Here is a 16374-nt window from a genome sequence, read left to right on the forward strand (position 1 = left end):
AAGGTAATGTGTATAATACAGGTAATATTCATTTGTTATGAAGTTTATGTACAGGTAATATAAACAGGTAGATGTAATACAGGTAATATAAACAGGTAGCTGTAATACAGGTAATATAAACAGGTAGCTGTAATACAGGTAATATAAATAGGTAGCTGCAATACAGGTAATATAAACAGGTAGATGTAATACAGGTAATATAAACAGGTAGATGTAATACAGGTAATATAAACAGGTAGCTGTAATACAGATGATATACAGATATGATATACATTTTTTACAGGTGATAGCCTCGGCAAACAATGATGGAATTCCAGAGTTGGAACTATACCCTGTAACAGTGCGATTACAACGCCATCAAATGCCTAGTCAACGCCCCGCCCACATGACCACATTGACTGGCATGATGTCCGGCATTGGTGGTATGGCATTATGTGAGCATGCCTTAGCTTTTTAGTTGCCATAACATCCAGGTCAGCTCTGTCAATTATCAACAAATTGATTCAGTTAAATCACCACATTGCCATTCTGTAGATATCCTCAGTTGATTTTACAATCAACACAGTAAGTTGTTAAGCTTTATTGCCTGATTGTCACTCTGTCGCCATTAGTCAACTTGTATGTAAACAATCCAAACTGATGAACACACATCTACTAGTAAGGTTATTTATCATCTCTTTGTTCTAATTGACTTTTGTAGACACTGGATGTTACACAGCATAATCTGGTCATAACAACATCAATCAGGACACATACTGTCTTTCATCAAGAAATAGGTTATATTATTACAGAAAATTTCTCCAACATTTCTGATGAATTTCACTTTAATTTTGAAAGAGTATTAAGTCTTTTACCTTGTTTGATTAGTATTTACAGAAGATTTAACTAGAAGTAAACCTACTACAATATCTACACAAATATTGTGATCTGGTATTGTTTTTGTGGCCAGATTCCTGTGATTTGTATATTGTGTTGTTATTAGTGGTAGATGTAACTTTCACACAGGATTTTTGTAGCTCAGCATTATCATATATTGGGCTAAGTCTGTAGACAATAGATAGAAATAAACCTGTGGACAGTGGATATTAAATAACTTTGTACATAGTAAATATGAATAAGCTTGTAGACAGTATACTTAAAATGAGCTTTGATATATAGTAGACATAAAATAAGTCTGGATACAGTAAATATAGAATAAGTCTTGATACAGTAAATATAGAATAAGTCTTGATACGATAAATATAGAATAAGTCTGGATACAGTAAATATAGAATAAGTCTGGATACGATAAATATAGAATAAGTCTGGATACAGTAAATATAGAATAAGTCTGGATACAGTAAATATAGAATAAGTCTGGATACAGTAAATATAGAATAAGTCTGTATACAGTAAATATAGAATAAGTCTGTGTACGATAAATAGAGAATATGTCTGGATACAGTAAATATAGAATAAGTCTGGGTACAGTAAATATAGAATAAGTCTGAATACGATAAATATAGAATAAGTCTGTATACAGTAAATATAGAATAAGTCTGGGTACAGTAAATATAGAATAAGTCTGGATACAGTAAATATAGAATAAGTCTGTATACAGTAAATATAGAATATGTCTGGATACAGTAAATATAGAATAAGTCTGGGTACAGTAAATATAGAATAAGTCTGGATACGATAAATATAGAATAAGTCTGGATACAGTAAATATAGAATAAGTCTGGGTACAGTAAATATAGAATAAGTCTGGATACGATAAATATAGAATAAGTCTGGATACAGTAAATATAGAATAAGTCTGGATACAGTAAATATAAATATGGAATAAGTCTGGATATGATAAATATAGAATAAGTCTGGGTACAGTAAATATAGAATAAGTCTGGATACGATAAATATAGAATAAGTCTGGATACAGTAAATATAAATAAGCTTCTAAATGATACTTGTAGCTACTTTGACCTTGTACTTCAATAAATTCTAGTTTCTGTGACCTATGTTTTTTCTCATTTCTATTTCATGCAACTTCATGTTCATTTAAATGTTAAGGAGGCATAAGTTTGGTTTTCAAAGATTTTCTGTTTACAACACCACTCCACATTTGATTATTGCAATAAGTTTGCCTCAGTTCTGTAAGTATTTCATGTATTTTGTCATTTCTTTGGTTTTACAGCTTGCAAAAATGGCAAGTACCATACATACAAGTGAAATATGATAGTTACTCTACTGTACTGTTTAACCAAATTTCTGGATCTTCCAAATAACCACTGTCCTTTAGCATGTCTATATGATTATAACTGAAACTGGTTTAGTCACTTCTGAAAATGTTACCAATTAAAAATCAAATCACATGATGCTGTATGTTATATCAAGTAATTGTTGATAAAAATTAGCATGGTTTACAAACTAGGAGATTCTCGTTACTTCAGCATTGTCCTTTATTCCTTCTAAAATATTTTCATTTAGCGTCACTGTGTGAGAAATATAATTATACTGATTAAGATTGAGTTAGCTCCCTTTAATCATTTGTTTCTAACCAGAGTAAATATGGATGTAGGATTGTAAAACAACATGTAGAAATGAGACAGCCAATGAACCAAAATACCTTGCAATGGACATTATATAAACAGATTTCCCAGAATATTATGATATCTTGTGAAATTATTTCCTAGTGATTAGTCAAGATCTTCTCCATCGGAGAAAGTCTTTGTTTAAATGTTTCACAGTCATAGTTTAAAACCTACCCTGATATATCAGTCAAGAGATGAAGTATTTACTCTCTGATTACAAGTTAACAACAGAATTGTTTTCTGTTCAGTGACAGTAGACTTCAATATCCTATGATAAATCGCACTATGACCACCATATTGAAAAGAAACAGCAATATTATATCTCCTTATAACTAATTATCCTCTTCATTAACATTTCATACTTTCAGATTTGGTGATTGAGAATAAAATTCCCACTTCCTGCTAAAGAGTTCTTCTTGCATTTAAACAATCAATTTATATCCTACAAAAAATATGTTATCATAGCCCAAAAATGAAAAAAAAAACAATCCATTGATATTTCTGTGAACACTTAGACTTATGGAAACTGTTGTTTCGTTGCTTTTATTTGCTGAAGATCAGATCGCTATTAAGGGCAATGAGCCATCTTTTCTTTCCAAAATGTTTGGGGTAAGATTTTTATATTAAAATCACTGTAATAAAAAAATCATTTCTATTCCATTAGATTTGTAAAGGTCATGATTGTTCCAGATATATCACTGGTGATTTTAACTTACGACATATGTATTATGTATGTATTTATATCTGTAATATTTTACTTATAGAGCTATACTTAACATGAGCATGTAGGGAAATGGAATATACCCCAAAAGGTGTTCAGGCCATCTTACTGTATAGAATGTGTACAGATTTGGACAGTATATTACCACTAGTTTACCCAGAATGATATAACCAGAAGGGTGTTCAGGCCATCTTACTGTATAGAATGTGTACAGATTTGGACAGTATATTACCACTAGTTTACCCAGAATGATATAACCAGAAGGGTGTTCAGGCGATTTTACTTTACAGAATATGTAAGAGTATTACCACTAGTTTGATTGTAGTCTCTTGACCCTGAATTCCACTGATCCACAAATGATTACCCAAGGTGTCTTTTACAGTAGATATTAGCCACTACACTTTTTGAGGAAGCCTTAAGTTATGTGTCATCTCAAACCACTCTTTACCAACTCTAATATGGACAGCTTTTTTATTGTTGATATTAAATGGTTAATGCACGTCATTTTCTATTTCTCAACATTTGTTAAGGCCAATTTTGATTTTTCTGAATTCAAATTCTTTTGGCCGTTATCACTTTAAAATCCTCAGAGGACAAAACTGCTGTATAATAAAGTGAAAAGACTTGTAGGAAACTTCTTAACATTTGTATTAAAAGTTGCCGTTTATCTGCATGTCGTTTGTATGACTCTATGAAGAGAATCAGACTGTTAACTGGACGTACTGGGTTTGATACCGAATAAGTCATGACCTTATTCGTAAAATCTGGACATGTCTTCATTTTCTGTTTGATATTAGGATAATTTTCTGTTCCAGCCTTTGTTACCAACATTTGCTATCCTTGGTTAGAATATTGTGATGGTATTCCTTCTGCATAGATTTAAACTATTTACTGTATAGCTGGTAATCTCAAAATTTTCAGTTTTTATTTAAAACAATTAAATTATATTTTAAAGCTTTAAAATTTCACAATCTGGATGTAAAAGGATATTTAATACATGTCTCATTATTTCTTGGATTTAAATTTCTTAAATTTTTGTGATCACGTGTATGTTCCACAAAATTGCAGAGAGTATCATCCCTGCAAATATAACCATCTATACAGTACCTATTTCTATATATTTTCACCAGTGGTAGAATGATAAGGAAACTTGAGTTATGCCTGTAGATGATGTTGAGTCTGTACCTCTGTTGTATTGTTGTATTATAATGGATTTGTTGTCTCTGTCTGATCACAAATCAGAATGTTTTGAAGATCAGGAAACTGTAATTACCTGGTAATAAGCCCAGTCAATTATTTTTTTGTTCAGTAGAATAAAAGACACACGCGATTTCATTGTACCATAATAAGTCAACTGCACAACCCCTGATTCTGAGTCATGCTGTGATGTTGTACTTCTGGGCATATATAAATATTGTAATATGATAATCCAAATAACAAGATGTCATTTGAGAAAAGGAGTGAAAAAAAAGAAACAAAAAAGGTAGATATATATGAGATGTATATGAGAACTGATTCGATATATATGAGATGTATATCAGAACTGATTAGATATATATGAGATGTATATGAGAACTGATTAGATATATATGAGATGTATATGAGAACTGATTAGATATATATGAGATATATATGAGATGTATATGAGAACTGATTAGATATATATGAGATATATATGAGAACTGATTCGATATATATGAGATATATATGAGAACTGATTCGATATATATGAGATGTATATGAGATGTATATGAGAACTGATTAGATATATATGAGATGTATATGAGAACTGATTAGATATATATGAGATATATATGAGATGTATATGAGAACTGATTAGATATATATGAGATGTATATGAGAACTGATTCGATATATATGAGATATATATGAGATGTATATGAGAACTGATTAGATATATATGAGATATATATGAGATGTATATGAGAACTGATTAGATATATATGAGATGTATATGAGAACTGATTCGATATATATGAGATATATATGAGATGTATATGAGAACTGATGCGATATATATGAGATGTATATGAGAACTGATTAGATATATATGAGATGTATATGAGAACTGATTCGATATATATGAGATGTATATCAGAACTGATTAGATATATATGAGATGTATATGAGAACTGATTCGATATATATGAGATGTATATCAGAACTGATTAGATATATATGAGATGTATATCAGAACTGATGCGATATATATGAGATGTATATCAGAACTGATTAGATATATATGAGATGTATATCAGAACTGATTAGATATATATGAGATGTATATGAGAACTGATTAGATACAATTTGCAAAATAAGTATGAGATGTATATGAGATGTATATGAGAACTGGTTAGATATATATGAGATGTATATGAGAACTGATTAGATATATATGAGATGTATATGAGAACTGATTCGATATATATGAGATGTATATGAGAACTGGTTAGATATATATGAGATGTATATGAGAACTGATTAGATGTATATGAGATGTATATGAGAACTGATTAGATATATATGAGATGTATATGAGATGTATATGAGAACTGGTTAGATATATATGAGATGTATATGAGAACTGATTCGATATATATGAGATGTATATGAGAACTGATTAGATATATATGAGATGTATATGAGAACTGATGCGATATATATGAGATGTATATGAGAACTGATTAGATATATATGAGATGTATATCAGATGTATATGAGAACTGGTTAGATATATATGAGATGTATATGAGAACTGATTCGATATATATGAGATGTATATGAGATGTATATGAGAACTGATTAGATATATATGAGATGTATATGAGAACTGATTCGATATATATGAGATGTATATGAGAACTGGTTAGATATATATGAGATGTATATGAGAACTGATTAGATATATATGAGATGTATATGAGATGTATATGAGAACTGATTAGATATATATGAGATGTATATGAGAACTGATTCGATATATATGAGATGTATATGAGAACTGGTTAGATATATATGAGATGTTTATCAGAACTGATGCGATATATATGAGATGTATATGAGAACTGATTCGATATATATGAGATGTATATGAGATGTATATGAGAACTGGTTAGATATATATGAGATGTATATGAGAACTGATTAGATATATATGAGATGTATATGAGAACTGATTAGATATATATGAGATGTATATGAGAACTGATTAGATATATATGAGATGTATATGAGAACTGATTAGATATATATGAGATGTATATGAGAACTGATTAGATATATATGAGATGTATATGAGAACTGATTAGATATATATGAGATGTATATGAGAACTGATTGTTTAAGCAGCTAACAATGTCGTCTATATGGTTGAATTTATCATTGCAGCAATGACCAACTTTGTGGCTAACAATCCCCCAATGCCACGTCGGTTTGTGGCATATTCAGCAACGTTTAGTCAGCAGCACACTCTACAGCAGGTGTACGAGTTTCTGTGTACAAAACTGAGGCTAAATAGGGAAGATATGCGCCTCTGGAAGATAGGACAGAAAGAAGATGTGAGTAAATGTCTGGTTGTCCCAGTCCAGAGGAATGAGAGTGTTTCTTCTCAACACTTGAAAAAAAAATAAAATTAAGTCCAAACTTGAATTGAATCTAATTTCTAGCATTGGAAGACTTTGATATATTGATATATAAATGAAAATAGTGAGGTTTTGTGCTGTTGCAGTTGATATTATAATCAGGTCGTAAGTCTGTCATGGAATCTGTCCTTCTATTGACAAAAGTGTGTTCCTTGTATAAGTATTTATTTATTATTATTTTTTGAATCCCTGACAACAATCATTAATGTTATGTGTGTGATAACAGAACATGTCACTGCTGGACGATGAGAATATGCTGATAGAGGAATGTTATTTAGAAGAAAACCAGCTTGTCCTCATAGAAAGTGAGTATTTGATGATGTGATGAAATCTCTTTCACTCATTGGCTAATAACTTTATCACATATTTACAGTATGATTTCAAGACTCTGTAACGTTGTTTAAATGATCAATTTTACTAAGTCAATCTATACATGTCTATTACTGTTCAGTATAATTACTCACTAATGCTATTTCATATTCCAGTAATAAGCCCACTTTCTGACTTTAAGTTAGAAGAACTATGCTGGCTCCATGGGCCATTTGCAAAATAACCATGAAATCAAACCATTTAAAAGCATTTTTTTCTGTACGATGAGGCGACAGTGTCGAGTGTTTTGACTTTGAATAAAGTATTTCACTTCTTTGATAGATGTACTATCATGTCCCACCTTTTATTTGTTTTTCAGTTCGTAACAAAGATCTCACTTGGCCGGAGGAAATGTCACAACTTGCCAAGAACAAAACTTGTCGTAAAGACCAAGGTATACTCTTAAAGCCTAAACAAAGGTCACACAGAATAATAGCCTTGTATAGCTGTTCTTACAGACTGAAGTTTAAACAGTATCATATTTTGTAACTGATAAACAACAATTGAAGGAAGATACATGATCCAATTAATACAACTCAGTTTAAAGTTTCCTTTCTGGATTAGAGTCAGGATTTTTTCACCAAAAAAAGCTTTTTGAGCATAAAGTTAAAATTTGAATGGAGACTTGATATAAATTAAATTGTAAGATTTATTTGTGGATTATCTCCCTTGCAGCTCCCACCCAGAAAGGCGCCACAGGTCTGAATAACCTTGGTAACACATGTTTTATGAATGCTGCAGTTCAATGTGTTTCCAACACCTGGCCTCTTACTCATTACTTCATTGGTGGACTGCACCTGTTTGAACTCAACAGGTACTTGCTGTCTCAGTATAGATAAGTAATAATACACAGGTAGATGAGACCTGATTGGATGTGATCATCTCTGTGAAGTAGATTCACTAGTTATACAATGGAAATTCTTTGTTAAAAGCTTAGGTTTCAAGGAAAAAAACATGTTCAGATTGGCTCATTGTGGATATTTTTTATGATTTTTTTTATTTCTCGCTGTTTACAATAAATGGTTTTTATCTTGACCTTTGACCTTGTGTTGTTTGACAGGACAAACCCTCTGGGTATGAAAGGACACATTGCTCAACGGTATGGTGATCTAGTCAAGGACCTCTGGAGTGGGACAGCCAAGTCAATAGCTCCTCTCAAACTTCGGGTTGGTATATATAGCCTTCAACTTTTGGGTATGCATGTAACACTCACACTACTGTTAACGTGGGTTTGTATAATACCTTCTAGAAACATCCAATTTGATGTGTGTATGTGTGTTTCTGGGATGAAGTCTGACAGGTTTTCATGACAAAGTTACCTTGACCCATTTTTGAGATTCAAGACTTGAATGTCACTGACAAATGTATTGTGAAAATCATTAGCTATAGGGTGAGCGATGCAGGCCAATTAGGCCAGTAAATGTGTATTGTGTGGGCATAAGAGAAACATGGGCTTCATTTTAACCTAGGATTGATCTATAATTTTCAGTGGACGATAGGGAAATATGCGCCTCGTTTTAACGGCTTCCAGCAACATGACTCTCAGGAACTTCTCAGCTTTCTGTTGGATGGCCTTCATGAAGATCTCAACAGGTACTTAACCCTAGACATCAATATTTACGTTTGTATGAACAATTCTTATCTTCCTACATCCATCGTCCCTCGTCTATCCATCTGTCATCAGTCTGTCTGTCCGTGAACAATTTTTGTTATCGCTATTTCTTGAAAAGTACCCCATGGATCTCTCACAAATTTCATACATTGGATCCCCTTTGTCTCTAGTAGTGCCCATGTAATTTTGGAATTGATCAGAAAAACAAAATGGCTGACAGGTGGCCATCTTTGATTTCACCTAGTTAAGATTGTTATCCCTATTTCTTATGAGTTACTGAATGGATCTCTGTCAAATTTCATACTTATGTTCCCTTTGGTCTCTACTTGTGCTAGTTAAATTTCGGAACTGGTCAGAAAAACAAAATGGCTTCCAGCCAACCATCTTGGATTTGGCAGGTGAAAAATTATCATTGCTATTTCTACATAGGAATGTTCAAATTTTTATCATTAAGAGTGAAAACAGGGAAAAGAATAGGAAAGAAGGGAAAAGATTCAACTTTTGTATAACATATAAAGATCAAACAATTGTGGGCACCAAGTTCTCTCTGGGATCTCTTGTTCTTCCATCAACTCTGTGTCTTTTAATCAGTTTGTGACTGTAGGTGATAAGCTAGCTGTCTCTTAGTAAAATTGTTTACATCAGTTCATCCCAGAGATGATGTGCAGAAGCATGTAATATTTCCCAGTACACTTTATCAAGACCACACATCTAATGTTTTGTTATAGTTTGATAATTGACTTCGCTTACCATTCCCAACATACTACAAACTTCTTCTCTTCATTTTTCCATTGTGAATTATCAAATAAGTCCGGATAAAATCATGACTGAACTAGGATGGTGTTGAATATGAACATGTATGGGATGTTTTACAGGGTTCATGACAAACCATATGTTGAGTTGAAGGACAGTGACGGTCGACCAGATAACACAGTGGCTGAGGAGGTGAGGAGACACTTCTTATTATAAATTATGTGTTGCCTTTTAAAATCATATTCAATCACACCTTCAAAAACTTAGGAAAAATTGAAATTGATATTGAAAATCATGATAACGTGTCGATTACTCCTTCTACCTAAATTTAGTAACAAGGCACCAACGAGTTTTAAGTCTTTGAGGAATTTGCATTCATCAGGTGTAATGTCATTTGCTTTTTCATGTCACAACAGCTTTTGAAAATGAACAAAAAAATATGTCACATTTTAACCTGAAACTCAGTTGTTTTCTCTCAGCACTAACTCTAGTACATTTATGGTGTACATTAATTTGTACTCCTTAAAAGATTGATTCATAAGCTGATAAGTTTCACAATTCTAGTGGAATAAAAGTTCCTGTATATACATTGTGGTGCTGGTGTTAGCAAGTTGAAATGATTGTGTCTCAAATTAGTTCTGAAATTATCATAAGCCATTCAGTTAATTTCTATTCTTTAAAAACTATTTACAGTTTTACACTTAGGAAATTTACTGAAAGGTTTTGTGTGGTAAAACAAACTTAGACAATAAAAGGGAAATTTACCAAAAGGTTTTGTGTGGTAAAGCCAACTTGAAAGATAAAACGGGGTCATGGCCCTTGGGTCAATAACAAAGTAGCATAACACTGTTTTTGTGAAGTTTCTATTTATTTGATACTGCTTACAGGCATGGGAAAACCACTTGAAGAGGAACCAATCAATCATTGTTGACTTTTTTCACGGTCAACTGAAATCTGAGGTCAGGTGTCAAGAGTGTAGCCATGTCAGTGTGAGGTTTGATCCCTTCAATTACCTGTCTCTACCCCTACCTATGGAGAGTTGTATACACCTAGAGGTCATAGGTAAGTACTTGTCTCTACCCCTACCTATGGAGAGTTGTATACACCTAGAGGTCATAGGTAAGTACTTGTCTCTACCCCTAACGATGGAGAGTTGTATACACCTTGAGGTCATAGATAAGTCACCTGTCTCTACCCCTACCTATGGAGAGTTGTATACACCTTGAGGTCATAGATAAGTCACCTGTCTCTACCCCTACCTATGGAGAGTTGTATACACCTAGAGGTCATAGGTAAGTCACCTGTCTCTACCCCTACCTATGGAGAGTTGTATACACCTTGAGGTCATAGATAAGTCACCTGTCTCTACCCCTACCTATGGAGAGTTGTATATAGCTTGAGGTCATAGATAAGTCACCTGTCTCTACCCCTACCTATGGAGAGTTGTATACACCTTGAGGTCATAGATAAGTCACCAGTCTCTACCCCTACCTATGGAGAGTTGTATACACCTTGAGGTCATAGATAAGTCACCTGTATCTATCCCTTACTATGGAGAGTTGTATGTAGCTTGAGGTCATAGATAAGTCACCTGTCTCTACCCCTACCTATGGAGAGTTGTATATAGCTTGAGGTCATAGATAAGTCACCTGTCTTTATCCCTTACTATGGAGAGTTGTATACACCTTGAGGTCATAGATAAGTCACCAGTCTCTACCCCTACCTATGGAGAGTTGTATACACCTTGAGGTCATAGATAAGTCACCTGTCTCTACCCCTACCTATGGAGAGTTGTATATAGCTTGAGGTCATAGATAAGATACCTGTCTCTATCCCTTACTATGGAGAGTTGTATATAGCTTGAGGTCATAGATAAGTCACCTGTCTCTACCCCTACCTATGGAGAGTTGTATATAGCTTGAGGTCATAGATAAGTCACCTGTCTCTACCCCCTACCTATGGAGAGTTGTATATAGCTTGAGGTCATAGACCCCTACCTATGGAGAGTTGTCACCTGAGGTCTCTAGTCACCCCTACCTATGGAGAGTTGTATATACCTTGAGGTCATAGACCTGTCTCTAAGTATCACCTGTCTCTACCCCTATCCCCTATGGAGAGTTGTATATACCCCTTGAGGTCATAGATAAGTCACCTAAGTCTCTACCCCTACCTATGGAGAGTTGTATATAGCTTGAGGTCATAGATAAGTCACCAGTCTCTACCCCTACCTATGGAGAGTTGTATATAGCTTGAGGTCATAGATAAGTCACCTGTCTCTACCCCTACCTATGGAGAGTTGTATACACCTTGAGGTCATAGATAAGTCACCTGTCTCTACCCCTACCTATGGAGAGTTGTATATAGCTTGAGGTCATAGATAAGTCACCAGTCTCTACCCCTACCTATGGAGAGTTGTATATAGCTTGAGGTCATAGATAAGTCACCAGTCTCTACCCCTACCTATGGAGAGTTGTATATAAGTCACCTGTCTCTACCCCTTGAGGTGTATATAGAGGTATAAGTCACCTGTCTCTACCCCTACCTATGAGAGAGTTGTATATACCTTGGAGAGTTGTATATAGGTCATAGATAAGTCACCTGTCTCTACCCCTACCTATGGAGAGTTGTATAAAGCTTGAGGTCATAGATAAGTCACCTGTCTCTACCCCTACCTATGGAGAGTTGTATATAGCTTGAGGAGGTCATAGATAAGTCACCTGTCTCTACCCTACTACCTATGGAGAGTTGTATATAGCTTGAGGTCATAGATAAGTCACCTGTCTCTACCCCTACCTATGGAGAGTTGTATATAGCTTGAGGTCATAGATAAGTCACCTGTCTCTACCCCTACCTATGGAGAGTTGTATAAACCTTGAGGTCATAGATAAGTCACCTGTCTCTACCCCTACCTATGGAGAGTTGTATATACCTTGAGGTCATGGAGAGTTGTATATAGCTTGAACCTGTCTCTACCCCTACCTATGGAGAGTTGTATATACCTTGAGGTCATAGATAAGTACCCCTACCCCTACCTATGGAGAGTTGTATACACCTTGAGGTCATAGATAAGTCACCTGTCTCTACCCCTACCTATGGAGAGTTGTATATAGCTTGAGGTCATAGATAAGTCACCAGTCTCTACCCCTACCTATGGAGAGTTGTATATAGCTTGAGGTCATAGATAAGTCACCTGTCTTTATCCCTTACTATGGAGAGTTGTATACACCTTGAGGTCATAGATAAGTCACCTGTCTCTACCCCTAACTGGAGAGTTGTATATAGCTTGAGGTCATAGATAAGTCACCTGTCTCTACCCCTACCTATGGAGAGTTGTATATAGCTTGAGGTCATAGATAAGTCACCTGTCTTTATCCCTTACTATGGAGAGTTGTATACACCTTGAGGTCATAGATAAGTCACCAGTCTCTACCCCTACCTATGGAGAGTTGTATACACCTTGAGGTCATAGATAAGTCACCTGTCTCTACCCCTACCTATGGAGAGTTGTATATAGCTTGAGGTCATAGATAAGTCACCAGTCTCTACCCCTACCTATGGAGAGTTGTATACACATTTATGTCATAGATAAGTCACATGTCTCTACCCCTACCTATGGAGAGTTGTATACACCTTGAGGTCATAGATAAGTCACCTGTCTCTACCCCTACCTATGGAGAGTTGTATATAGCTTGAGGTCATAGATAAGTCACCTGTCTCTACCCCTACCTATGGAGAGTTGTATATACCTTGAGGTCATAGATAAGTCACCTGTCTCTACCCCTACCTATGGAGAGTTGTATATAGCTTGAGGTCATAGATAAGTCACCTGTCTCTACCCCTACCTATGGAGAGTTGTATACACCTTGAGGTCATAGATAAGTCACCTGTCTCTACCCCTACCTATGGAGAGTTGTATATAGCTTGAGGTCATAGATAAGTCACCTGTCTCTACCCCTACCTATGGAGAGTTGTATATAGCTTGAGGTCATAGATAAGTCACCTGTCTCTACCCCTACCTATGGAGAGTTGTATACACCTTGAGGTCATAGATAAGTCACCTGTCTCTACCCCTACCTATGGAGAGTTGTATATAGCTTGAGGTCATAGATAAGTCACCTGTCTCTACCCATACTGATTGAAACATCAACTTCACATGTATGTTTGTATTTATGAAGTGAAGTATTATTATGTCATGATGTTAGATTTGTTGAAATTAATTTTAAAACATTTATTTGAAATGAAAACATCACACTGTACTCCTCAAGAAAGTAATTAGACGATGATGCCATTTGAATTTTATTAGAGAATTTGATAGAGGCAAATTGTGATATCTAAAAAACAGCAAGGCAATGACAGTTTTGTATCTCTCACTGAGACTTGACATATTAATTATATATACATCTAATGTTTTGAAAGATACACTTTTTTAACAAATTACAATTATTTGACAAAAAAGTACAATAAAATGTTGTCTCGTGTCACCTTCGCTAATACATAATAAAATTGGAAGTGTCTTTCCTTAGGTGTTATATAACCCACGCATGAAAGCTTATAAATGTTTCAGATTAGATTACTAGATAAATCCCTTAGAATTCTGTGAATGTTATGTTGAATGCTTGTACTACATTTGACCCTGGTGTTGCAGTGATGCGTCTGGAGGGATCTGTCCCGAAGAAGTACGGGCTTAGATTGAACATGGACGAGAAGTACCGAGCCCTGAAGAGAGAGCTCAGTAAGCTAGCCAACATTCCATTTGATCAGATCCTCTTTGTGGAAATCATGGGACCACTTGTCAAGGTAAACATTTCAGTTGTTGTCAAGGGAAACATTTGTATTGTAATCAAGGGAAAATTTCAGTTGTTGTCAAAGGAAACACATTTGTATCATTATAAAGGAAAAAAATTATATAATTGTCAAGTTACACAATGTTGTTGTCAAGGGAAACGCATTTGTATCATTGTCAATTGAAAAATGTCAGTTGTTGTCTAGTGAAAAGTTTGTATCGTTGTCAATTTATTAGAGAAAATGTTTATTGTTGTCAAGGTAAACAATTTTGTTGTTGTTAAAGGAAATACATTGCTATCATTGTCAAAATAAACATTTCAGTTGCTGTCAGGGGAAAAACATTTGTTTTGTCGTCAATTGAAAAATGTCAGATGTTGTCAAGTGAAAAGTTTGTATCATTGTCAAGGAAAAAATTCCAGTTGTTGTCAAGGGAAACATTTGTTTCATTGTCAAGGTAAACATTTCAGTCGTTGTTAAAGGGTAATGTTTATTATTGTGAAGGTAAATGTTTTCTGTCATTATTCATCAACAACTCACTATGCTAGAGATTTTGTACATTTTTTTTCTTTCATACAAGTAGTACCAGGAATCTTTTGTCTTTGTATTAACAGTCATAGATTATACAGTAACATTTACTGGATATTATTTTTAATTTTTGGAAAAAAAATGATATCAAGCAGAAGGGGAGATAACAAATATTATTTTAGTTATTAAAACATGACAGTGAAGTTTTTGAAACAGTCAAACTTGACTAAAATCACTACAACTTCAAACTTTTTGCTGAAATATGGATGTTTTTCATTGGTTGAGTGTTGACAATGATAACCTACCGAGTGAGGATTTAATCTGTGAAACATGGTGTTTTATTGATTTTTGTTTCTCTGACCGTGGACCTTTTAGAATATGAGAGTTTTTAGTCAGATGTTTGTATATACATGAATTAACCACCAGTGTTTTGTGTATATCATCACATTTATTTAGAGAATTGTGCAGTAAAAGTTACAATAAGTATAGCTGAAAAGAAACAATATAAGATATTAGTAAGGTTTAACAGGGTGTACATCTGTACTATTGTTTAACTCGCATCTCGTATATTGAGAAGCATAACACAGCACACAAGGTCAAGTTCTGGGGTCAAGTGACTGAGGTCTAGAAAGATTTGTATCTCGGTGATAAAGAATATATTCCCAACTGTTATATACTGGTCTTCATACTGCAGTCTGTTTGTGGAAGCGTTGTTATTCACCCACTGAAGATGGGTTTCACCATTATAAACATCCAGTCTATCAAATTCTCTAGACTTCAGAAGTCTGTCTATTGAGGTTACAGAATACAACACTTTCAATTTGTTTTGACATTTTCCAAAAAAAGTGCTTCAGGACCCTCCCAGACCAGATGTCTGGTTACTGAGGTCACGGAAAGAAGATTTCATAAGTGTGTTAACAATTGCTTCAGAAGCATTTTGGGACCTCCCCCACAGACCCCCTCTTTTTAAAAGCCTGGTTACTGAGGCTATAGAAGAGAAAACTTTGTTTGTGTTTGAACACTTGCTTTAGAAGTGCTTTGCAATCACCCTATCAGAACCCTATCTTTATAAGTCTGGTTACTGAGGCTATAGAAGTGAACACTTTGTATTGATGTTGATATTTTCTACAAAAGAGCTTTGCAACCTCCATATCAGAACCCTATCTTTATAAGTCTGGTTACTGAGGCTATAGAAGTGAACACTTTGTATTGATGTTGATATTTTCTACAAAAGAGCTTTGTGTCCCCCCCCACCCCCTATCCAGACCATTAGCCTTGAGAAGTCTGGTTACTGAGGCTACAGAAGAGAACACTTTGTATTGATGTTAATATTTTCTACAAAAGAGCTTTGTGTCCCCCCCACCCCCTATCCAGACC

General features: G+C 34.5%; 1 protein-coding gene across 1 annotated transcript in view; it reads left to right on the forward strand.

Moving 5' to 3' along the window:
• The window catches only part of LOC132545054 (ubiquitin carboxyl-terminal hydrolase 32-like), a 71830-nt gene that overhangs the window by 37213 nt on the left and 18243 nt on the right, over positions 1-16374 (forward strand). Inside the window, exons 15-24 of the mRNA XM_060208723.1 lie at positions 284-434; positions 6700-6869; positions 7180-7258; positions 7642-7716; positions 7998-8136; positions 8383-8488; positions 8812-8915; positions 9810-9879; positions 10575-10749; positions 14333-14484. Of these exons, the coding sequence (XP_060064706.1) occupies positions 284-434; positions 6700-6869; positions 7180-7258; positions 7642-7716; positions 7998-8136; positions 8383-8488; positions 8812-8915; positions 9810-9879; positions 10575-10749; positions 14333-14484 (1221 nt within the window). The remainder of the gene's footprint in view (positions 1-283; positions 435-6699; positions 6870-7179; positions 7259-7641; positions 7717-7997; positions 8137-8382; positions 8489-8811; positions 8916-9809; positions 9880-10574; positions 10750-14332; positions 14485-16374) is intronic.

This window comes from Ylistrum balloti, unplaced genomic scaffold (genome assembly GCF_031769215.1).
Source record: "Ylistrum balloti isolate Yb309-2 unplaced genomic scaffold, AGI_CSIRO_Ybal_v1 Utg369820, whole genome shotgun sequence".
Classification (NCBI taxonomy): Eukaryota; Metazoa; Mollusca; class Bivalvia; order Pectinida; family Pectinidae; genus Ylistrum; species Ylistrum balloti.